The sequence below is a fragment of the Poromitra crassiceps genome, assembly GCF_964638095.1.
Source record: "Poromitra crassiceps genome assembly, chromosome: 14".
Taxonomy (NCBI): Eukaryota; Metazoa; Chordata; class Actinopteri; order Beryciformes; family Melamphaidae; genus Poromitra; species Poromitra crassiceps.
In genome coordinates this window covers 12,035,932-12,062,558 of record NC_139633.1, presented here as the reverse complement: position 1 = coordinate 12,062,558, position 26,627 = coordinate 12,035,932, and the positions used below count along the sequence as shown (strand labels likewise).

Here is a 26,627-nt window from a genome sequence, read left to right as displayed (position 1 = left end):
CGGTGTCTTCAGCAGCAGTAGAAGATGCTCTCTTTTGGGCCCTTTCGAGCTTTGTGTTGTTGAACATAAGTTTACAGCTTAAATGATATTTTGCTCTGTTTCTTGTCAATGTACTTTCTATACCATCACCTTCATCTAATCGGATTGGACTAAGATAGCCAGAGCATTGATCTTGTGAAATAATGGAACATTTCTTGCAATGGTACCATAACCAGTTTGATCATGCTCTATATTGACGAAACTGGGCTGAATGAGCTTTTCCTTGGTTTCCTGCTGACAAATGAAACATCTGTCCCAGTTGGTTTTCTCAACTGATATGATGGCTTCTGCCATGTCTGCAGCAATTGCATAGAGGCCGAGGGTGTATCCTTTTACCACCTTTAAGCACTTTGATGTATGGGATACAACTAAGTTCATGCCTTAGCCCTACAGTTAGTCTGATCGTTCATCCAATGTCATTTATATCCCGTGCGATCTGTACACCATCCGGTTAACTAAAACCCCAGTAACCTTGGCTCGGCTCTCCCGCGCTGGCACAACCTGTCAATTCAGGTGCGGCTATCTAACTGTTTTGGGGTAAATTAGACAGCATTTGGGATACTAACTTTCAATTAGCTGACATTGAACCCCATTCTGAATTTAACAGCAGTGATATATCACCAGTGTGCCTTGGTAGTGCAGATATTCACTCTTGTCTAATCTATCTATCTATCTAGACTATGATCAACACAACTGTATTTTGATGCATTAAAAATTGTATTTAGCATAATCTAAATCATATAAAATAAAATTACACCAAATCGTCCTTGAAAAAATCCCAATACATTTCTATGAGATAATTGATCTTTTGAGGATCCAGGGGGTGGCCATCTTGAAAATTGAAATTTCAAGTGGCTGAGAGTGTTTTCTTGTCAAGCAACCCTTAGAGACTGCTCATACCAATTTGCATGCTTGTGTCACTAACTAAACAATCATATTGCTTAACTGCTCCATTTAGATGGTGGCAATCTTGAAAAATGGCCGCCATCTTGAAATTTCAAGTGGCTGTGGGCGGTTTCTTGTAAATTGACCCTCTGAGATGGCTCATGGCAATTTTCATGCTTGTATCAACTAAATGATTACTTAGGCCTAACTGCTCCACTAAGGTGGTGGCCCTCTTGAAAAATAGCCGCCATCTTGAAATTTCAAGTGGCTGTGGGTGGCTTCTTGTCAAGTGACCCACAGAGACTGCTCATGCCAATTTTCATGCTTGTATCACCAAATAAACCATTATATCACTTAACTGCTCCAATAAGGTGTCGGCCATCTTGAAAAATGCCAGCCATCTTGAAATTTCAATTGGCTCGGGCAATTTTCTTGTCAAGTGACCCATGGAGACTGCTCATGCCAATTTTCACGCTTGTATCACAAATTGAAAGATTATAGCACTTAGCCGCTCCACTATAAGGGCTTCTGTTTATTATGTATTTTTTAACACTCTTGTCAAATCAAATTCATTCATTCATTCATTCATACTTGTGTGGACACTCAACTGGAAACCGATCAAAATGTCTCATTAGAATCAACAACAAGGACAAGGAGTGTAGTCTTGATCAATTCTATAAAAAAATATGTAATCAATCAAACTGCATCATATCCATCATTAGGGATGCACCGATCCACATTTTTTCACTTCCGATCCGATTCCGATACCTGAATTTGGATATCTGCCGATACCGATATTATGCCGAAACGAATATTTTTCTTGAATATACAGTATAGGCAAAGATTTGGCCAATTAAAGATTTTTTTTTAAATATACCTTGCAAAAAGCAGACAAAATTAAGAAAATATACAAGGCAAACAAGGATACATGGGCAAATTACGGCCAGCACCCCCTGTGCACCCGCGCTGGAATTGCATTTTTTTTTTTTCCGATTCCGATCCGATCCGTGAATTAGTGCCAATATCGGCACCCGATACCGATATTGGATCGGCCCCATCCGTATCCATCATACCAGAGGACAATATTGGTCCTATATTACTCTCTAGGCTGAAGAAACCAGTGGTGTTTAGATCAGACTGGACTGGTGAGAGTGTAAGTTGCAGTGTGTGTGTCAGCCAGCTCTCAGCTGTGTGTATAATTTTTACAACCCAGTTTAGGTGAAACCGAGCCCCCATACGCTACGTCGCTCCCACTTGCTCGCACCGGAGCCAGTGTAGGTACAGGATCTACTCAGAACTACAGGATCGGCTCGGTATCGGCTCGGGGTCCACAACTACAGATGAAGTTAAACTCTCACAACATTTATTTTCAAAAAGTAAGACTCATGTTTATGAGAAATGGTCCTGTAACACTTGAATCATGATCATGGAATGTTTGTATGATTCATATTAATGTCTATTATGTCTGATAAAATCGGTAGCTTAGCTTGTTAGCTAATCCAAAGCTGTCGACCATTTTGCTCACGTTACTCCCACGTGCCCGACGTAGAGCCAATCACAATGCGTGCCCGAGCCGATCTTGTAGCCCAGCCGAAATTGCACCGACAGCGGCAAACTTGGAAAATACTTGGGAAAGATGAATGAAGATCGCCCGTTATGCAGCAGAGCGGATACACTTATATGACACATTAATTACGCGGATATACGTATGTCACTTTATGCACCGTTTGTTTACCAAAATGCTGATGGGCTGATCCCTCATATTAGGAGCTGCAGTGTCACCCATGCAGCAATTTAACACTATGAAAGCAATGCAATTACAATTTTTAAATAATGATGGTGATCTGAGAAAAATAACAAGTCAATAAAACCATAACATGATGCTGCATTTTGCGACAATCGACTGTATCAACGCACCGCAAAATAGCGCGGCGGCTAGTTTGACCGTGTATTTCGGAGTGGAGGCTGGTTTGACTGCAGGCAGTCTGCAGTAGAAGGGCGTAAACAAACTACGTATAATGGATGATCACAAAAGGCGAACAAATCATCTCTGTTTTTAAGTTACAATTGGCGTGAAGTTTTCTGAACGTTTAATCTTGCGGTTAGGGCAAAGATTCGGTTAATAAATGAATAGCTGAGGGTTTTGCTAGCTTGCTAAGCTAGCAGGGCGCTGCACGGCTTCATTGGGTTGCGTCATGCGGGTGTGGGCGTGGTTTCACCTAAACTGGGTTGTAAAAAGTATACGCAGCACTTTCTCAGCCCTACAGTGTGTTTAATACTCCTTTCTCTATAGCATGACTCACGTACTGACCTTCGTACAGTTACTGCCGTTTACCCATACACTCTACTTTAACAACTGAGGTGTGAAAAAACTAACTAACAAACAAACAAACAAACAAACAAACAAGCAAACAAAAACATGACAGTCCACAACATTTTCCCTTTCCTTCTTTACCTTCTTAAAGTGGAGGGGCGACTGGCTGGGCGGTGGGCGGAGGGGTTGAATAGGTTTATCAGTGAGTTGACACCTGGTTTGTGGAGGAGTTTTAATTAACCAGGCTGTTGGTCAGTGAGAGGTGTCTGTGTGTGTGTGTGTGTGTGTGTGTGTGTGTGTGTGTGTGTGTGTGTGTGTGTGTGTGTGTGTGTGTGCGCGCGCATGTGTGTGTGTGTGTGTGTGTGTGTGTGTGTAGGGAGCAGCTTTCCTTTCTGAGGGGGTGGCAGGCTGAGGCACGGCCTGCTATTTCAGCCAGCAAATTGGAGATTTAATGATGTGGATAATCGCCTCGTTCCTCTCAGAGCCTCTCCTAGGCCCAGCCCAGGCAGGCAAGGCCAGCGTGTGTGTGTGTGTGTGTGTGTGTGTGTGTGTGTGTGTGTGTGTGTGTGTGTGTGTGTGTGTGTGTGTGTGTGTGTGTGTGTGTGTGTGTGTGTGTGTGCGTGCGCACGCGTGCGTGCGTGCGTGCGTGCGCGTGTGAGCGTGTGTGTTCTTGAACTTGGAAGTTTTTAGACCTTTGGAGCCAAGACATTTTGTCTGGTCCTCACTTCTTTGAGATGCTAGCTTAAGGATTAGGATTTAAAGGGTTAAGACTTGAATTAGGATTACGTTTAAATTAGCGTTAGGTTTGAGGTTAAGGTTAGTTTAAGCTTAGAATTTAGGTTTAGGGTTAAGAGATTAAAAACGAGGTTGGGGTAAGGATTTACAAGAGTGAATTGTAGGATTTGGGAGTGAACACGGTTAATGAACGTCCTCGTAAGTATTAACCCATTGATACCCGATGCAGCATTTGCGTGTATATCCCTCATTTGTGTGCGTATCCCTTTAAGACCGCGAACCGCGTTAATGTGGTTCGCGGTCTTAAAGGGATACACACACAAATGCTGCATCAGGTATCAATGGGTTAAAGTACAAAGTGTTAATGTGTGGAGGGCAGTGTGTGGCGTGTGAGACACACTTTAATGAGTGTGTGAGAGCGAGTTGGGGCTGAATAAGAGTGTGTTAGTGAAGAGTGCTGGCTTATACAGAGTGAGGCTGTAAGTGCTGCCTTCTTACACTGTGGCAGATCCTTCAGTGCGCCAGTTCCTCAGAAGAGTTTGACGTTTCTCACACTGAAGACGTTTGGGCAGACGCCTTAGGCGACATCTTTTTGGCGCCCGGGAGAAAATGTAGGTGCTCGCACAAAAACATACGCAGGAATAAAAAATATATAAATAATAATAATAATAATAATAAAATAAAAACGTGTCCCTGACAAGTGTTATTTTGGAAGAGTTCTCAACTCCATGAGGAAACCACGGCATTGTCTTTTAATCTGCTAGTCTGAAATAATCGATTTTTCAAAGTCACACAGAGTAGTCGGCGATAAGAGGAGAAGAAGAGTCCGATTCTGCAGTTCGGAGGGTCATATCGCCAAGGGATGTCAAACTTTCTCAAAGGAAAGCTTACGGAGACCTCTCTCTTTCTAGCAAGTAGCATAAAAACAGAACAACTAAAAAGCAACAACAAAGAAAAACACTGAATGTTTTTTTTTTTTTAAATGCAGCGCCAACATTATGATTACATTTGATTTGATAGAGATCAGCCAAACTTGTTTGTGAGGTGGGAAACCCCCTGGACCTGTGATGTTTCCACTCTGTCTGTAGCCAGATGGACGGATCACCTGCCTCTCTGCTGGGCTAGCAGGTGATAAACTAAGGATACTGTTACAACCCTCTGCATCTGTCTGCCTGCATGTCATCAACGGTGTGTGTGTGTGTGCGTGTGTGTGTGTGTGTGTGTGCTCGTGTGTGTGTGTGCACACGTGCGTGCTCGTGCGTGCATGCGTGTAACTGTGTGTTATTAAGTGTCTGGGTGTGAACATGGCTGAGAAATCAAAGGCACTTCAAACACAACACTTCCATAATGTTCTCTCTCTGCTCTTTCAAGCCCACTTACTTATACAGTATGTATTTATCAATGATCTCACACAGGTGGTCATACATACTGCACAGTATATTACTTACTTATACAGTATGTATTTATCAATGATCTCACACAGGTGGTCATACATACTGCACAGTATATTACTTACTTATACAGTATGTATTTATCAATGATCTCACACAGGTCATACATACTGCACAGTATATTACTTACTTATACAGTATGTATTTATCAATGATCTCACACAGGTCATACATACTGCACAGTATATTACTTACTTATACAGTATGTATTTATCAATGATCTCACACAGGTCATACATACTGCACAGTATATTACTTACTTATACAGTATGTATTTATCAATGATCTCACACAGGTCATACATACTGCACAGTATATTACTTACTTATACAGTATGTATTTATCAATGATCTCACACAGGTCATACATACTGCACAGTATATTACTTACCGTACTTATACAGTATGTATTTATCAATGATCTCACACAGGTCATACATACTGCACAGTATATTACTTACTTATACAGTATGTATTTATCAATGATCTCACACAGGTCATACATACTGCACAGTATATTACTTACTTATACAGTATGTATTTATCAATGATCTCACACAGGTCATACATACTGCACAGTATATTACTTACTTATACAGTATGTATTTATCAATGATCTCACACAGGTCATACATACTGCACAGTATATTGAGCTAGAATTAGTGCAGAATGTGTGCAAGTTTCAAGTTACACTTCAGATTTTTAGAGACCTTAGTAATCCAGCTAGAGTGAAATATATGGACACATTTGCAAACAAACATGACTGGGCTGATTTCGATGCACCACGCAAACCGCAACATTCTTAAGAGTTAAATATTCAACTTTACGGCTCAAGTCTAATCACATGTTGTAAATCCATCCGCCACCCAACCTGCACAGCGGTTTAATCAAACAGCACAGCACAGCTAACATTATTCAACTCGCTACCTCAGCTTCTAGGAGGTGAGCGGACTAGCTTCCCTGCACCATACCGGCTCATATCCAAGGTTCGTCCTATTTACTGGAACAGCACAGAAGATTTCCATTGCATGAGAAGCTGACGGGATGGTAACGATTGTTCCAGGTATTAGTCAATTTCCCAAGTGTTGCTCGGGAAACAGAGTTCTGGCTTGTGAAAAACCTTAGATTTTGATTGCTAAACTTGCACCCAAAATTTTCCGAATGCTTTTATTTTATATTGTTGGCAAATGCCCATGGTATAAGCGGGATAATCAACTCCTAGGTGTGCATTATATGATTTTAATGCAGTTCGCAGAGGCAACCTCGTATAACGCACACCTAGATTTGAAGTAAAATGCATGAATTTGGTGTACTTTGAGAAAACTTAAGAGCAAAATTAAAAGGCTAGATCTATGAAGAACATGTCATCATTACTGTGCTGTGGGTTTACAATGACAAACTAAATTTCTCCCTATAGGTCAGGGATACTCAACTTGCTTTGCCACTTTCGTGAAATGATAGAAGGCGAGGGGCCAGTTAATAAACAAACAATATAAATTTTTCTGTAGCGGATTGTAGGTTTTTGGGGTGTCAGCCGGAGTTTAGGCTGACAGTGTTGTGCACACCGGATAGTTAGTTAGGTTAAGTTAGTAAGGTTAAGTACATACATAAGTGCCTGGGTAGCGAGCAGATGGTGGTATTTGACAATTTAGCAGCTAAATCATAGATTATTGAAAGATATTCCATATTCCAGACTGAAATGCTATAACAGAAGTATTGGCCAGAATGACATGAACATTTATTGGACACTTATTCAGCGGATATCTTGCATGTTGCGTTCAGGTGCACTGTAATTTTTTTTTTTTTTTTTGGGTCAACATCTTTTTGTGGCGGTCCAAATCCTTTTGTGGCGGCCCGCCACAAATTCCTTTATGTATGGGAAACACTGACCTAAGACATTTAAGACATCAGGACTGGCAGACACTCTGTACAATCAATTTCTATATGCTGTTAAATTCAAGGCTTTAGATTGTAATTCTCAGGTCATGAAATGAACATTTCTTTGCAAAGTTTTACCAGCTAGTTAATTTCTTTTGCACCCAAATGTGGGTCACATGCTCGAGGGGCTAGTAGAGAGTTGGCTGACTGAGTGGTCCCGAGCAAATGCCTTACCTCAACGTGGGACTAATAGCCACAGACCAGACTCTGTCATACGTGGGGATTGTGTCTCTGGGGCAGCTGGAACCCAAAGTCCAAATCTAGAGGAAACACGACAGAAAACCCACCAGTAAGCACTTAGAATTAGCATAGCATATATAGCATGTCACCCATGAACAATTTGAAGGGTTTGCACTACTGATATCACACTGGGATCCACTCTGCAGTCTGATTCCATAATGGACTATTGGTTTACTTTGTAAATATAAATATAAACCGTTTGCATCAGGACAATAAAACAGAAATGTAGAAGTTATGTGGCTGGCTGTTGGCGTTGTGTAGTGAATATTAGCAAGATTAGCATAGTAATATATCTGACCCGGGCTGTACGGTCTCTGGAGCCGCTGACGATAAGTCCATCTCTGGAGTCCAGGCAGTTGACTTCCATGTTGTGACCCGATAACTCCATTGAGACGTCACTCCTCCTGCTGTGGACCCGGATCTTGCCATCGCTGACATACACAGGGGTAATAACTATGAGTAATTATCATAATGGGTGAATGCTATAACACAATAGTGATTCAAACTATAGCCAGGTCATTAAAGTGTTTGGTTCGTTTGGAATAAACAGAAGAAGATCTAGCATGAGAGCAGCGATAGCCACCATCTCCATCTCCTCTCCCTCTGCTCTCTCTCTCTTCTCCCTCTCTTCTTTCCCCATCTCCTCGCTATCTTCTCTCTCCTCTTCCCTCTCTTCTCTTGCCATGTTTTTTTTTATGCCATATAAGTTGTTCAATTCAGTTTTTAGATTGTGGTTAGCTACTGTAGACCTAGCTAGACAGACACCTTCTCTGCAAAGTCCTCTGATACATGCTTGTGAATTAGGGCTATACAAATCAACGTGACTTGACAAATTCAGGAAAACCTCAGATCAAACAAGTTGGACCACTTTTAAGATGTGTCTCAAATCCAGAGTGTGTCAAGATGTGATTTAGCTGAATAACACCTGACAATGACATCGCTCCATATTGTCCCTTCTCACTTTGGAGTGCTTTTCATCTTGGAAAGGCAACGCTGATGTTCACTCTAGTTTTGGCTTGGAAATAGTTGCCTTCCTCTATCATGCTTGCCTCGCTCTGAGCGGTAACTATTGCTGCTCATGCTAAAGGCTGTTACACACCAAGAGCGATGTGAATATACAGCACGGAATTGCGAAGCGAATTTTACCCCACCTGTCAATCACAGCAATAGATGTGTACACGTCGGACGCGAATTTCAGAAAAATCTACCTTGGTCCGAAAAAATGAACACCTCAATAACGCTCAGCAAAACTTCGCCGTTGGTATGCACGGTTGCATTCACTGATATAGGTTCGCAAAATATTATTGACGTGCGAATTAATCGCACACAAAAAACGCTCCCGATGTGTAAGGACCTTAACTCCCGAGTTCGTCTTCTGTTTATTCCAAACAAACCGGAAAGCTGGGATTTTTCCCAGGAAGAAGCTACCAGACAACAAGTGTTTAGAACAGCAAGCGTAAAAGCTTTCCTGAACTGGAATAAAGGTAGAGTCACTATTGCATGGTATAAATGGGTGAGTGTAACAAAAAGGCGTGTTTTTATACGAGTCAAGTCAAAAGGTGAACAATTTGATTACAGGAGGTTACCTTCCACCACTGACAAGGTGAGAGTCCGTCACGGCAAAGCGACAGACGTCAGCCTTGTGGCCCGAGTAGATTGCAAACGGGTTGCGCTGAAACCTCCCCCTGTCTTGCTGCAGATGGTACGCTCTGATGTCTGCAGCCTGGGACAGAAACAGCACGTCCCCGTCCAGCTGCAACCATGGCAGCAATCTGTAGGGCAGGAAAGATAATTGAAGAGTGTAAATTATGCGATGGGTTCAATATAAAATAGCAGGACATAAACCAGAGTCAAATAACAAACGTTTTTGATAAAAAAAAAAAAAAGTGTTGAGTCCAAGAAACAAGTGTGGAATTGTCACATCAGCGCCTTGTTTTTCTATCCCCAGTTGATGGCTTCAATCAGAAAACTGAACTCCTGGTTATTATGCCAGGAGTTTACTTTTATGTTATAGGCACAGAAATGAATATTGTATCATTAGAGGGACTGAGGGTGTCTATGGTTCTCTATAGTGAATTTATAATGAGTGGTATATCATTCATTGGTTTCAATCGGGATGCTGGCTTCTGGAAATTGGAAAAAGCTGCAAATAATTTGTTTTCTTCACATTCCTTTACTCTTTTTCATTTATGAGATATATCTTCACATTATTCCATCTTGTGAAGGGCTTTTTGCATGAGTTGTTTGCAAGTTTCCTACAAAAACAATGCAAGACACACTGTCGTATTTGTGATTATATATATATATATGTATATATACACACACACACAGACACACACACACACACACACACACACACACACACACACACACACACACACACACACACACACACACACACATATATATAATCATTATTTCACACTGCATTGATTACATCTTTTGGGAATGTGCTTAATCTCTTTTTCCCACAGCGCAGCCGAGGGCATCACAAGCCAAATTCAGGTCAGGCAGGCAGTCAGGTAACGCTTGTGAGGTGATGCGCTTCGTCAAACGGCCTCTAGAGGGCGTAACACCTGGGCGTGGGCCTGTGCAGTAGGACCTGTGCTTGTTTGTTTCAGCACAGTATTCTGCTGTTGTGTTGCACTCCCTTGTAATGTTGGAACTAGGGTTGGCACGATGGACGATGGCATCGACCATCGTGATTGGCCGACCCCCCATCGACCTCTGAGCCTTCTACATCGGATCATCGTGATTAATTATCTGTTCGAAATAAATTTGTGCCGTTTTAATAATAAAAAATACCAAGTCCACTTACCGTGACGCGTGGGGGACGCGCCGGCGGCATTAAACGAGCGCACCCAGTTCAGACTCAGAGAAGCCTCCCCTCCCCCTCCTCCGCTCTAGTGCTTCTCTGCACTGGGTGCGCTTTTTTTTTTTTTTTTTTTTTTTTTAACTCTTTATTTTGAGTTAACAAAAGTACAGAGACATACATCGACACTTGAAAGGAAAAGAAGACAGGGACAGAAAGAGACAAACAAAAACAAAACTGTCGCAGGGGGTTACGCTTCTCTGCTCTCGGGTCCTTCCTTTTAGTCCGTTATTGGATTCTGCTCGCCTCGGGGTGCGCTTGTTTAATGTCGCCGGGGCGTCCCCCGCGCATAAGAAGTCAGTTCTTTTGTTGTGAACACTTTTAAGACAAAGAAGAAACTTCACATTCTTTCCTGTTTTCAACCCAAAGTGAGTACCGGTACAAGTCTTCAACTGTGAATTTAACTCGCCTGTTTCCAAAGTGAAAGTTGAAGTTGATACAGCACTAGCAATATTGAGCGGCGCAAAACAAACGTTAACTTGAATGAATTTAACTAGCTGGCAGAAAACTGACAGAATTACTGGCGGATATAACATTAGATTCGCGTGGGCTTTTGAACCTAATGAGAGAGAGAGTTGAGGAGACTGGAGCGAGTTGAGAGAGAAATACAGCAGCAGCAGCAGCAGCTAGGCTACTGCTAGCTGTTACAGCAGTAGCTGCCGCTGCTGCTACTGCTTAGCCACTTCTTAACATGCAGTGGAATCCGTATTATAACCTGCACCTAGCCGGTTGGCCTGCATGTTAAACAACAATTAGGCCGGCCTACGCGCACTCCCGCGAGTCCGTATCTTATCTACCTCAACCACCGGTATAAGATCCGCTTCCACGCAATCGCAGCTCATGTTAAACAGCTGGCAGGATATTATCCGCATATCCGTAGTGGGCAGAGGTGTGGCTCGTGACTCACTTCACGTTCACTAGTTTATTAATTAATGAATCGTTCGGGCAATCGCTTATATCAACGAGCAAACTCACGGTTTCCCTCAAGTGCTGCAAAAACGGATTGATTGATTTGTTTGGCCAATGCGCTTCAGCTGCAGCCAGGGCAGGTCCAGTGCATCAGGTCTGCTGCTGCTGCTGCTTGCTTGCTCCCATGTCAGAAAAAAGCCTAACTTGTGTGGGGAGAAATACATTGAAAACTAGTTAGATATGACTTGAAATGCCACTTGTAAAATAAATCACCCACAGTGATTGACGACAGTCCCGACCACTATTTTGACTGGGCTGCGCCTGCTTTATGTAGCAATGTGAAGCGCTCATTTTTTGGCACATTGCCACCCCTCGTTGGAATGGACTCCGTTAAAACCAACGGCATGCTTTTTGAAGTCTCCAGATTTGTCGCTAACGTGATGCAGCAATTATATCAGCAGGCAGTGTTGTGTGCCTCTCCACTGCGTAGAGGATAGGAGCTGACTGACTGATAGGCTATCAAACTTTTGTGGGGGAGAAATAGCCTACATTTAAAACTAGTCAGATATGACTAGTTGCCACTTGTAAAATAGATCACCCACAGGTGATTGACGACGGTGCGACCACTATTTTGACTGCCTCATAGCTACAGCTGCTTCCTATCACATTTCTTGTTTTCGATAGATGCTACCGCCCCCCCCCCCCCCCCCCCCCCCCCCGCCCACTGGCAGAAAAAACGGCTCATATCCAGTTGTTTCTTAACAAAGACCCCTGATGTTTAGAAAGGCAAAACCTGAAAATATCCTGCTCTCTCTAGCAGGCCATGATCCAGAGTTCATGTTTAAAAAGGCACTCTTGAGTGGCCTGGCTCTGTGCAGTAGCCTAGTAGTAGCCTGCCTGTAGGACTCATGAAGAGCTCAGCTGTCCTGCTGTTAACGTGCATTGCAGCGGACAACCCTAGTTGGAAACCATTTTGTTTTCATACTCTCATTCATACATTTCCTACTTCATGCTATGTGCTATACCGCTCATTTCCTCTATTCTTATTTATATTCTACTATATTTTCTTGCTGTGTCCTAGTTCAAACCCTACTGTCTAAAGCAATTGACTTCACCAAGCCAGCAGCCTATAAATAAGAAATGTGCTCTTGGTTAAATAAGGTTAAATCTCTGTCCTATGTGTTGCACAGTATGTTTGCTGGATGCTATGGAGTATAAAAGGTCAAAGGTTACACACTTACTTGACCTTCCATTTGAGAGGGGCCGCTACTTTGCAGACGCCATCATACCAGTGCTGCCCTGTCTTCACTCTATCCTTCAGTGGGATGTGAGGATATCTGCAATGATACACACGTTGACATTACAAAATCCACCAAGAGACGTTACAACAAAATATGACCAAATCTACAGACATCTAGTATAGGGTTTGAGATACTGAAACTGAGATATCTGTATTAAACCTGCCAAATAGCAGATTATTTTAGCAGACAACATTCATAGCATCAGTCTTTAATTCTAACTACAACTGTATTATTGTCAGGGTGAAAAAGCCTATGAACTCAGCATGTGACACAAACACTCTCCATTGAAACCTAGACTAGGGTTTAGCAGGTCTTGAAGGCAGAATGACCCACCAGACCTATTCAATGGCAGGGAAACTCCGGGATACATTACTGGCTTAGAAAATATATATACAGTATATTCACAAAAAACATTATTGACTAATTACATAAATAAATAAATAAATAAATAAATAGTGGACCACATGACTTGCCGTGCGGTGCACTGCGCCCCTCTGCCAAAGCCCAAACACGTGTAGTTTCAGGTTGAGTCGGTAACAGAGAGCCATGCTTGTGGGCATATGCTATTCAATGTTTGCAGTCTACTGGTATGTTAGCAGTATATATCATAATCAGCAGTATATATATAAGTTCCCCCGTGAACAGTGGTCAGTATATATATGGTCAGTATATATATATATATATATATATATATATATATATATATATATATATATATATATATATATATATGCAGTGGTCAGTATATATATATTTTTAGATTATTTCTTTGACATTTTTGCCTTTATTTATATAGGACAGTAGGCAGACAGGAAAGGTGGGGAGAGAGAGGGGATGACAGGGGATGAAAGCACCTTGGGTTGGATTCGAACCCGTGACGGCCACGCGAAGGACCGAGCCTCCGTGGTATGCGTGCTACCAGCTGTATGTACATACTATGTTAGCAGTATTAAAGCAGAAAGTCATAGGAACTGTATAGCTAATATATGCATACTTCAATATCTGTTTGTTTATCGCAAGTCATATCGTCATCATCGCAATATTGAACAATGTCCTCATATCGTGGCCTATTGCCTAGCACTTTAAAGAAATGATGGTGAGTGAAAAGAAAATGAAAAAAGAGAGGGGGGGGGGGGGGCGGGCATGTGTACTGAAACTGATAACGGCTAGTGTGAGGTGTGGAGGCCCGGGCGCCTCATCCAGAACAGTAGCATATGCATTCACATGTGTTCAGCAGCCCCATGCCAGACGGGGAGGACACCGAGCAGGAGGAAGCAGCTTGGAGCTCTCTCACTGCGAGGATGTGCCGCCCTGTCGCTCTCAGCGGGGCCGACAACTTCAATTACGCCGGCCTCTGCCTGCATCTCGGAGGCCACGCCGGCTTTGATTAGCACGGGTTTCACTCTGCTGCTGGGGGGGGGGGGGGGGGGGGGGGCTGGAGGGGAGGAAACTGGGATGCCATGGTGGGCTCAGGGCCAATCGGTCAGGCTGAGAGGTCTGTGAACCGGTCAGGATTTGCACCTTCCCACTAGGAGGAGGATTTTTATTTTTATTTTATTTTTTATTTCTTTGCCAACACATGTGGCTAAGTCTGAAAGTTGTGTGTAGACTGGTAGAATTTGCACAAAATGTGATACCCAAATAACATACCGTTTTTAAACTTCTTCTTTTTTTTACCATAGGTAATGAAGGTGGTGGGTGGGCAATGGGAGACCGTGTACAGCTGAAAATCACAGCACAGCGATTGCTCAGTAGTCCCAAGAATAAACGCGCTTACATCAGCTTTATTGTGTGTGTATTTTTAAGAACCACTAGAAATGCATACCCCTGAAAGGTCTTCTTATACTTTGGATAATGCTAGTGGCCTACTGTCACTCAATTTGATCAGCTAGAACTACTCAGGGAACTACTAGCCGATCGGAACGCAGCCATAGTGTATATGAACGTGTTAGCATGGAGCACCAGAGCTTATGATCAGCTGGGGACACGTGCCTGATTTTGGTGTTCTCATCACTTAACAGGTATATAAGCTAGCTGACCATCAGGACAATCTCCTAAAAGCTTGGTGTATTCTTCTGATCTGTGTGGGGGTAGCAGGACACCATCTGGGTCAGTGGAAAGCAAGGGGGTGGTCTGTCTATCTCCACCATGACTGGAAAACAACAAATTCATCCCAACGTCAAGATTTGATGGAAAATGTCAGCCTGTCAAGGAACATGTGTCCCAGACATGGACTACCTTGTGATGACACAATATCACACAATATCAGACAGGTGGCCCGCGAATAGATTTGCCCAAACTGCAAAAAATCTCTGTTCTCTGTTCCAATTTTTGTCCCACTGATTATGTCATAGGCATTGTGGCTGATGTCATAAGACTGATGATGTCATTAGTGATGTCATAAGAGCAAAATATGTCATAGGCAATGGTGTAACTGTAAACTTAAGGGGCACACACACACACACACACACCCGCTGGCAGGGCCAGCTCGGCGAGCTGCAGGGCGGGCGAGCCCACACAACGGGTGAGCCTAGGAATCGAGCGCGCTTAGCACGCGAGTAGCCTACTATTAAACTTAAAAGTGCTTGCTACCACCACAAATCTATGTTGTGCATGCTATAGTAGAAAGCTGATTAACAAAACAATACTCATCAATTTAAAAATGACAGTTAATATATTGGGGGGTATTTTGAAATGAGTAAAAACAAGTTTGGCAGGCTGCAGGGGGCATCAACAAACACCAAAAACATAACCTACTGTATACGAGGGATCAGCCGATAAGCATTTTGGTAAACAAACGGTGTCGCTTGGTGGAAACGGTAATGAGCCAGCCATGAGTCTCTCACTCTTGCCCCGGCTATGCTATTTACATTTTAAGAACTGCAACAGTTCACACAATGTCTTGTATAGTTTTTGATTATTAACATTTTAATGTTATTACCGTTTGTTTGGCACAACTCATACTAGTTAACTGCCGCGGTTCCGGGTGTTTTGCGGTGTTGTGGCGCCACACTGATTCCTCGTATAGGACGAATCAGCGTGACGTCACAACCACCCAGAAATGCGGAACCCCGCGGCAGTTAACTAGTATGAGTTGTGCCAAACAAATGTTAATATCTCAAAAACTATAGGCTACATCACATTGCTTATATTTTGACATTCTGAGTGAGAGCAGAATTAGCTCAAGAGTTTGTTGTATAATATAGTTATGCATGTTGTGTTAAAGTTGTGTGAACTGTCTCAGTTTTTCAAATGTAAACCTTGTCAGCCGGGCCAGAGTCAGACACTCAAGCTCATGCTCCATAAGGTCCCATTGCCGTTTCCACCCAGTGACACGGTTTGTTTACCAAAATGCTGCTCAGCTGATCCCTCATGAGGGAGGAGAGGCAAAGTGACCGCCTACTTCCTGCTTCTGCATTGTACCAGAGATTTTCATCTGCCATTTATTTTCCCATAGACATTTCGTAAAATGCTTATACAAATAGTTTTTCTTGTTCAAACCAAACGGTTCAGATATATTTACAAACAGGAGAGACCACATAACATTTCACTCAGACCAACACGTAAAAGAAATGCGTATTTAAATAAAGTATTCGATGTCGGTTTTTTTAGGTTTTGGTCCGAGTTAAATGTTCTATGGTCTCTCCCGATTCTAAATATAGCGGACCCGTTTGGTTTAACAAAGTGAAACTATTTTTATAAGCATTTTACGAAATGTCTATGGGAAAATAAATGGCGGATACAAATCTCTGGTACAGTGCTGAAGCAGGAAGTAGGCGGTCACTTTGCCTCTATTGGAACGTGGAGAAACTTGAGGCTTTGCACCTTTTTGTCTACTCTCACCTAACTAGTAGCTAACTAACTAGCTAGTTAAATCTGAACAAGTGTGAGCATTGAGCAACCTGTGGAGCTGCATTAACGTTACAAGTTGATGGAGGCGGTGTCATTCAGACCGCCGACGACAGATCAAATCGAAGAAGAAGAAACCCATGGGAAAAACAACAACAAGCACGACGCACAGCAACATTTAGCAGCAAAACAAGAGGTATTGTTGTGATGACTCAGGAGCAGAACTGATATAACGTTCCGTGTCAAACGTAGGTTACATGATGAACAACCAGGCGTATGGACTTATTTTGAAAGCTAGAGCACACAGACTGACATACCCTCGTAACCATGTGTAGGCTATTTTTAGCTAACGTTAGCTTTGAGAGCAGCAGCAGCTAGCATCAACAGTGTAACGTTACATACACTGGCCGCAATTAACGTTAACTTACATGTCTCTTCCATTTCGAGTAATTCCAGTGTTTAGAAAGTCTTTGGCGATCTTCCTCCACACGGCGTCCCTTTTCACGAACTGGTCAATTCTCTTGCAAACTTGAGAGAGGCGACTCAGAGATTTGTAGTCCAAATATGACAATATATGGTAGAGGACATCCTCTGTTAGCTGGGATAGCAGCATTCTGAGCGCTTTGACAGGCTTTCTCTTCTCTTTTTACACACTCTGTATTTTGTCTTCGGCGATGTATTGCCTTGCCTGTGGTGGTAGTTTTTTAAAAACGAGTTTAAAAGGAGACTACTATATTCCATCTTTTAGAGAGCTGTGGAAGAAACAGGAAGCCATTCCAGAAGTGACAGCCGATGATGACGAGTGACGAAACGACGTGGCGGGCGGTACGTAATAGTGACGTAGCCTGTCACGTTAAAATAAAATAAAAAGAACTGGGCTCCTATATCATGATTATCTGGTTAATGTCCTAGATGTATTGCAAATAAATACAAACATCCATTTTAAATTTCAATATATTGATACTTACATTTTTAATAAATAAATAAAATATACAAATATTTTGACAGATATAATTTGTTGCTGCTGAAATGCAAATAGGTCCATTGAAACATAAAAATGTTATCTGTGCTTTTTTTTTTAATGTAACAGCTTACCAGATGGTAACTTTACAGAAGTGCCACTGTGTTGACAGCCATGAAGAAGAGGGAAGAATATGGACTTCCATTTGATTTCTACTGTGGATCCATGATGGTAAGGCAAGTCTGGGGCTATTTTGTTTTAAATTGTTTCACTTTAAACTTAATAGACTCAGTAGGTCTATTGTACATCACATATCACATTATGTGATGTCATAATAGACCAGAACAGCATCGGGTCATCAAGCGCCAAGGCCGCACCCCCTTTACTGCGAAACCCACCATAGGAAAATACTGTACAAGTCGCTGAAAACACTTCAAACAAACTATTTAAAGCGGTTTAATTTGATATCGATATGCCGAAGAGTTGCTGTGTTGTTGGTTTCACTAACAAAAAACAAAAAATCAGATCTCCAATGTTTTTTTGTTTTTTTATAGAGTAGGGGTGACACTACTAGGGGTGTCAATATGGATGATGCATGTAACCTGGTGGAAACTCATGTGGGCTGGATACAGCATTCACACATTATTGGCTTATAATTATGTGGCTTCGCACGTTCGTTGTTGTTTTGGTCACTATCGCGGAGTACTTTTATTGTTGCGAGCGGGTCCATTGTTTAGCCTACTATAACATTACAGGGATCAGCTGGGGTGTGATCAATAGCTATGAAAACAGTATTTGTCCTGGTCGCTGCACTAGCGCCTCCTCTGGTCGGTCGGGGTGCCTTTTTAGGGCGAAGGGAACTGGTGGGGATAGCGTGATCCTCCCACGTGCTACGTCCTGCCGTTAAAGCTCCCGCTGTCAGGTGAAAAGAAGCGACTGGCAACTGCGCATGTCTCGGAGGAAGCATGGTGCTAGTCTACGGCTCTGCCCAGATGCAGCAGAGGGTGGAGCAGCAACCGGGGCAGCAGGCCAAATACAATTGGGGAGAAAAATGGGGGAAAATATGAAGAAAAAAAAAATAGCTGTGAAAACGGTGTGAACAGTTTGATACGGTTCCCAGGTTGAACGTTCATGTTTCCTCGCATGATTCAATGCATCACCGTTTCTGTTTAAATAAACATTTTGCTATGTGTTGTTGGCGCTGAACTCACCCTGTGGCTCTTGGTGTGAGCCTGTGAGACGAAATCCCCAGGGAGCTGAGAAGGAGGGAGGCGATGGTTAAGGAAGATGAGAGATAACGTTACAATATACAAGTACACGGTTTATAATATGAAGAGTTTAGCTGCCAGCTTCCAGTTGGACAGGAGTTGCAGTGTGAGCGACGGAATGATGATGAAAGGAGGGGGGAGTCGCTATTGACGTGAACGATATGGTGCGACCCTGGACATTACAGTCAAACGTGTGCAGCCCAGACATCAAACTGTTAGCAGTAGTCTCACTGGCCAGCCTCCCCTCCCTTCCGTGAGAGGAGTCTGTCTGCATGGAAACAGGCTGCTGGCATAAGCCCTCCCCTGCTCTACAGCTGCTCTCCCATTGGAGCGACTGTTTCAATCGCTGGCGGATGTCCGCTCCCCACTTATTACAAGCTCTGTCATTGGCTCCGACCATGTCAATCAGAGCGGCTTCCGCTCCCTCCTCCCTGTGTGTCGCTGTAAATAGTGTCCTGCAGCCGCAGTGAAAACAATAACGCTAACTAGCTGGCAAGCTAACGGCAGAAACCTACAAGCTAGCTCGTTGCTACACGCTGAAAATGGCAAGTTGGATTGTTGTAAACTATTTTCCAAGGGCACTGCCGCTAAGTGCCGCCCATTGCAATTCCAGAATGGTAACTAGCCAGACTCCTCTCCCGGAAGGGAGAGGAGGCTGGCCAGCGAGACTAGCAGTAAAGTCCCCGATCATATTACAGTACAGTATAATAGTACTATTAGAGTTTTCTCAAGCCATTAATAAAGCCAATCATCATATGATTGCGTTTACATGCCTCCTGTACTTTTTATTTTTTTTAATTTTGATGACTCATCAACATTGACTCGACTTTATTGGTAGAAAGGTCGACTTGAAAAAATCTGGAGTCATTCAAGACGATCGGACGAATGGCTGTCGGAATAAACAACTTTTTGTGTTGCCAGTAGGTGGCGCTATGACTATGTGTGGTTCTGAATTGTACGGAATTAGGCACTACACTCTGTCAGGTTCCCAGCAGTGCACCCACCAAGTGTGAAGTCGATCAGATGAACGGTTGTCGAGATGAGCCACTTTTTGTGTTGCCAGTGGGTGGCGCTATGACTATGCATGTGTCCAAATTGCATGAAATTCGGCACTGCACTCCGGCACGTTCCCAGCAACACACTCGCCAAGTGTGAAGTCGATCGGACAAACGGTTCTCAAGATATGCAAAGACAAACACACATAGACCGTCGGTCCTGGAGTTATTAGGTAGAAGAAGATTGCACGTTTTATATGATAGTGGGGGTGTGGATGCGTTTGTTCGAACATCTGTAATACTATTAGTGGTTGGAATTTTTATGTACGCCTGATGGGATTTTAAATACAAGTGAAAAGGTAATTCTCACAGTTCTCACATCTCGGGATGTTTCCCTGCAATGCTGTATAAGCCTAGCAGAGATTCTCAATGGATGTCAACGCCCCCCTCGACCCCTCATAGCAGCACACCGACTGACCTGAACCCTCTGCTGTTTTTGCTTTTGTGTGTTTTTCGTGTACGGTGAACCCCGTCCCACGTCAACATTCAAAGCCGTCATTGTCTGACATGTTTTTCCATTAAGGCCACAATAGGCCCCGTTTGATCAGGGGTTATGGTATGTGATAGGTCGTTTGATGAAGGGTCATGGTTTGTGATTGGCAGATATGCAGCTCCTAGGTGGCACTTTTTGTTCAGGCCGAAAGTAGCTGCGTGACCCCGTCCCATTCAGCACGGCGACCGCGACGGCGCTAGAGAAGAGAGGAGAGTGCGAGAGCAGAACGGCCCATGGACCGGGTTCTCCTGCACCGGCTCAAGATACAAGAGCCACCGCATTCCTGTTTGCAGCTATGGGGCAACAGATCATCAGCAATGTTCCACCAATACAGGCTTTGACATTTTGTGCCAATATTCAATATCATTGAATTTGACCTATTTTTTTTTACCATAAATAAATAAATAAATAAATAGTAATAATAATAATAATAATAATAATAATAAATGACTAGGTTTTAGTGTTTCCCCAGAGCTTTACTCTTGTCAGGCCACTAAAACTCTCCATTGAAAGCCAAGATAATAGTAACAATAACAACATCAATCACAATGACTATCACAGAGGTAGGTCATACATTTTACATTATATATATATATATATATATATATATATATATATATATATATATATATATATATATATATATATATATATATATATATGTATATATATGCAAACCGCAATATATAGCTGAGTATGACTGAGTGGAAAACATGCTAGCCTTTGATTTTAGCGCATCCCAAATGAGGCAAAAACATCTAGCATCCAAATGCTACCGGGCCAGCAACCATGATATCCTACGGACAACTCCACAGGAAATTCCACAGTTAAAATCTCTTTCATTGGCCCACATATACTTTTTTTCTTTTTTACAGGTATTCTCAAGTCGAGTGAAACTCAACCCCAGCCTTGCCCATAAGGGCCTATTTAGCCACTAAAACTGCCAAAGTTGTGTCACGGTCAAATGACTACCAAAAGTTGATTGACCTTATGACATTTTGTGAGGCGCTTAACCGTTTAGCATCAGTAGCATCAATTTGCGCTCATTCACATCATGAGGGCCCTCAAGCCTTCAGTTACAACTGGCATCCCCACAGGTCTTTGATCAGCTGAGCACAACGGCACATAATTGAAATATGCAGATCGTTTTTTTTTCTCCTCGAGAGGTTGCCCCCCTCCTCCTGGTTGAAAGCGGTATGTTCTGAAAGGCCATGTCCCAAACACTGGGACGTCGAGCAAAATCATTTATGGTTGGCTTTCCAGCTGAACTGTCATGGCTAAAAGGGAATGAAGAGGTTGGGAGGAGGGAGATGGGGAGCGGAGGGGTGGGGAGGTGGAGGAGGGGGTGGGGCTGGTGGGGGCCTTCAAGGGGGTTGGGTCTTCCCTTTTGATCTTTTTAGGGCAGCAGAAGAAGGGGGGACTCTCCCTGAGCTGGCAAACACATTTAGCTGGTAATTGTTCAGATCAGACTGACAATCAGTCTTGGAGATGCATGGACAAACAAAAGTTTACAGCTCCAATTGGAAAAGTCAACAGGTCTCCCATAAGGCCCGTATATAAACAATGAAACTGTCAAGTTGGTGCTCGGCTTTGATCAGTTGTTTGCGTTTCAATTATCCAGCCTGGTTCGGCTGGTGGCTTTTTGTTAACACTGCTGAATGGGGGGCTTGGATTTAACAGGGTGGCTGTCATTTTTGATAGCCTATCCACTTAGCTGAATCTGGACTGAATACATTGGAAGATGTTAAGAATAACCACATCAGCTGGTGAACCACATCAGAGCAACGGCAAAAATGAAATCACAGATGATATTCACTACGCTTACACACCACTAGATCAATATTAAACATCGGATATCAATATCAGCCAGTAAGAGTTGTCCACATCCCTGACCACAGCTACAGAAAAACTATCCGTAAAATGTGACATGAATTTAGATTTCCTTTGCACATTAAAATGTATTCATTCAATTATTCTATACTATATATAGATAAATTATGAATTCTTGATTTAAATGTAGTAGGAGAGTTTCACCTACCAGTGAATAATTGTAACGGTAAGCATGGTGTCGTGCTGTGCAGTGAGTAAAACCTCACTCCCCGAGACCTCAAGAGACGCTCTAGCAACAGATGCCATGGATTTCAGCCTCCTTGCTAGAGCGTCCACCTCCCATGCGGAGGTTCTGAGTTCGATTCCCAGCTGTGGGGGACTAGACAACGCGGGTCACACTGCCTTACTTAAAGTGCTGCAAACTCTTTCGGTGAAGAGTTTCAGTGTCTCATCGTGGTGGAAAAACCTGGAAAATCATGGATATTTTAAATCAATTTCCAGGTCATGGGAAAGTTTTGGAAAAAATTAAAATCCCCCGAAGTTTTGGAAAAGTCATGGAAATTTGTTTAATAAATATTTTCATGACGATCATGAGATCACGATCACGCGGCAAATCCATCTTGCCACGCACCAATCTAGTGGTTTGAATCCAAAACACTAGTTGTTCGCACCAATCACCGTCCTATGAGGCAGCTACAGGCACGTGATGGACGTGATAGACAGATGGTTCATCCAATCACCTGCCAGGTATTTTCTTGAACGTGCCTGGCCCTTTGAAAGGGGTCCCGAGGGTCCCGAGCGACTCGTTCCCAGATGGTCATGTGAAAACAAACCGTGTGGCAGCGTCAGGTTATCAGTGCCGTTTCTGCGAGGCTAGCTCCTCATCTGGAGCGCATATTGACGAGTAGACAGTTAGCGGCGGGCGATCGGAGACCCAGAAGGTCAACAAGGGACATTTTCTCCTTGGGGGGAAATCTGTGAGTGGTCGGAGGAGGTTGTAAGCGGCAGCTTCTGTGTCGGCTTGTGTCATTGGAGGCTGCTTAGGGAGGCAGGGTCGCGTTCCCCGGTCACCCCTGCTATTCTACGGCCTCCGCAGGGGAGGGGGGGTGGGGGTGAGGCAGGGGCTAAATTGCTCCCTAAGCAAATGAAGAAGCTAGCTCTGTTTGTTTATCCGGGGTTTAGGATGATGGCGCGGGGCTCCATAAAAACGGATGAAAGCGATTTTACCCCCTTCTCTCTGCAAGCCGAATTGCTCCGCATTTGCATGGCATCACAGGGCGACACAGAAGGTGTGATTTTTCCCACAACCCAGCTCTTCCCCAGGGTCTGCTCCGGATTTACAGTCATAGGAGGCAGTCGCGGGGGTCGTAATGGAGAGCGCAGACTAGGGCCCTAATTCAGTCAATATGCACAGATGAAGGTCCTTCCAGAGTTTCTACGACTCCCGACCTTCAGCGCCATCGCCATGAACATATGGATATACCGGCAAAACCTGAATCCCAATGTATCATACAACTAGGGTTATATCATTGAGTTATCACCAAACACTGGTTGTAATTGATTGATTTGATAGCAGCTACTATGGCAAGCCCTGAGGGACAAATCCCTCCGTTAATCCCACGAGGAAAGAGTTAATCAGATTAATGTCAAGTATTGTCAAGAGCATTTAATTCAGTGCTCAGGGCTGGAGGGGCTTTCCTACGTCAGGATTAACAAGTGAAGGAACTAATCCATGTTTTCAGCTGTAAAGAAAAAGAGTTCAAATTCACAAATGTTTTCATCACGTTACGTGTGTCCTGTTCTCTAATCTCTATACATAATCAGAACACGTTCACTGCTTTGGCTGTGTTGTGGAGAAACAGGATGGCGGCGGACTAAAGACGTTTATTCGTTTCATTTGACTTCGGCGGTTAAGCGATCAAGACAAGCAAACCGAATCAAATTGTCCGATGGAGGACTATTTCAGTCAAATGGATGTTATCAGGAGGACAACAAGGAGAGAATAACAGAAAATCTCCAGTATTAAATGGGAATGGTTGATTGTTGATTATATGTGAAGTCTGGGTAGTCAATCCATTATCTTCCATCTTCCAGCAAGAATGAGGTCATTTGCGATCCATTGAAATATAAAAAGATAAATTCCAAAAGGTTATATCTATTTTGGAAAGGGTTTGCTACCAATATTAGTCAATATTACAAAAGTGATTATTCTAACCACACAAAGGTGCTAAGAAGACCCATAATGTGCTTTACTTTCACATCACATACTTTTGCCGACCATGAATTTAGGAAGAGCAGGTGTACGTAATTTCCCCCCAAATAGAGAGGCAAAGTGACCGCCTACTTCCTGCTTCAGCACTGTACCAGAGATTTTTATCCACCATTTATTTTCCCATAGACATTTCGTAAAATGCTTATAAAGATAGTTTTACTTCGTCAAACCAAACGGTTCAGCTATATTTAGAATCGGGAGAGACCATAGAACATTTTCTATTTTTTCCTTTCACTCGGACCAAAACTTAAAAAAACTACATTGAAAAAAGATTTTCTTTAAAGCCGCAATTTCTTTTACGTTTTGGTCAGAGTGAAATGTTATGATGTCTCTCCTGTTTATAAATATATCTGAACCGTTTGGTTTGAACAAGTAAAACTATTTTTATAAGCCTTTTACTAAATGTCTATGGGAAAATAAATGGTAGATGAAAATCTCTGGTACAGTGCTGAAGCAGAAAGTAGGTGGTCACTTTGCCTCTCTATACCGGATATCTAGATTTTTTTTTATGAAGCCACATGATCGCTCTGTGTTGTAAAGTCAATATTTACTTAATTATCTACTAGATTTTCCTCACCAACCATCACAACAGTACCAAGCAGATGCTGCCAAATGCTGTCGTAAATATTGTAATTTTGGTTAGAGCGCATGAAAAACTGCCCACTCCACGGAGTTGAGTTTGGCTGCTCTTGGTCTGGCACCATCATTATGCAAATGCATTTTCTCCGGTTTCACCAGCGATTAACCAATCAGCACTGACTAACGATTGGCCAATCAGGGTCAATAAACAGCCCAACAGGCGGGACTAAGCTGTTGTCGAGCGGTTGTCAAGTGCGCTGAGCAGCAATAACAAGGGCTGCAGCCGCCGCCTGCTATCAAGGCTGTTTTAAATTGATTAAAAGTACAAATTACTTTGAAATCTGAATGGCACACTGCTTGGAAGGCATTTATTCAAATGGGGAGATGTTTTTTTTCTGTTTTTTTTTTCCATTCTCCCGACTGGAGTAACTAACTTAAAATGCACTAATGCAGACCGAAATGCATTGGACTCTAGTGATTGGTTAGGGAGAATGGAATCCCCCTGGGGGATCCCCTCATAGAAATAACCTAAACGCAGTGCAATCTCAGACTAGAAGATGGAATTGAGTGTAATGAGTTGATACTCCAGTCTGATATCAGGTTTACATTTTACTGCATAATTATGCAACGTTTAGGCAATAAATGTATTAAAACATCACAAAATTGATATATAATGTACTCTAATCTACTCTTCGTTCTGCTGTTGCAGCGCAAAGTAGCTCTGTACCACTTGCTTTCTAAAATAATCACCAAAAAAGATACTTTTGTTTCAGGGTACATTTTGTTCTTTATGACTAAAAAGTACCTACAATATACAACGAGTTGTATTCACGACTATAAAACTCGGAAGTACGAGCTGACAAGGAGCACCTAAAGGCAGCGAGACTCTTCCATCATGGACTTTTGGACCCACACTGCAATCGTTTGGCTTCAGAACACTTGCATTGTGCTGCACAAGCTGCTTGGAGTAGTTCCTGGTTGTTGCCCTTTCTGGAACTGAAAATACTTATTTTATTCGTCATGCCGAATTCTGCATTCCCACTGAGAATTGCATCCCCACCTCGCGGGAGCACATTGTAATGATTTATACGGCAATGTAATCGTTTACAAATTATATAATCTTTTGGGTAGACGTGACCTCCAGGCCTGGGGGGGTCTCTCCTGGCTCATGGAGGCCGACTTTGATGCTTAATAATATCCACGTTGATGTGACCTCCAGGCTTGAGGGTCTCTCCTGGCTCATGGAGGCCGACTTTGGTGCTTAAAATCCAGGTACAGGTGACCTTGAGGGCTGGCGTGGTGGTCTCTCCTGGCTTATGGAGGGGGATGCAAATCTCGGCGGTTTGTACCTGCTGAGATTTGCATCCCAGTTTTTAAGTCAAAACAGCCCAAAAACATGGTGGGGATGCGATTCTCGGCAGGGATTCGCTGAATTCGGCATAACACCGGCACAACATAGACCGTTAATCGATGTATAGAAATTGATTGAAATCGCTCGATAATGCGTCTAATGTGCACATCATGTCATATCTGTCATTTGGCAATGCAGTAGCTCAACCTGACAGTCCATCTCCCGTTCTGAAAATGTTTGTAAAAATATAAATTTCCACAATTTCTCCAAACTCGCATGTGTTATT

The 26,627-nt window shown here is 42.9% G+C and overlaps 1 protein-coding gene across 1 annotated transcript in view; it reads right to left on the bottom strand.

Annotated features, from left to right (window-relative positions):
- Positions 1–17,308, bottom strand: part of fbxw4 (F-box and WD repeat domain containing 4) — a 77,580-nt gene extending 60,272 nt beyond the window's left edge. Inside the window, 5 exon segments of the mRNA XM_083650487.1 lie at positions 7,536–7,621; positions 7,900–8,032; positions 9,188–9,373; positions 12,624–12,719; positions 16,961–17,308. Coding sequence (XP_083506613.1) covers positions 7,536–7,621; positions 7,900–8,032; positions 9,188–9,373; positions 12,624–12,719; positions 16,961–17,145 — 686 coding nt within the window. The 5' untranslated portion in view covers positions 17,146–17,308.
- Positions 17,309–26,627: the final 9,319 nt, after the last annotated feature.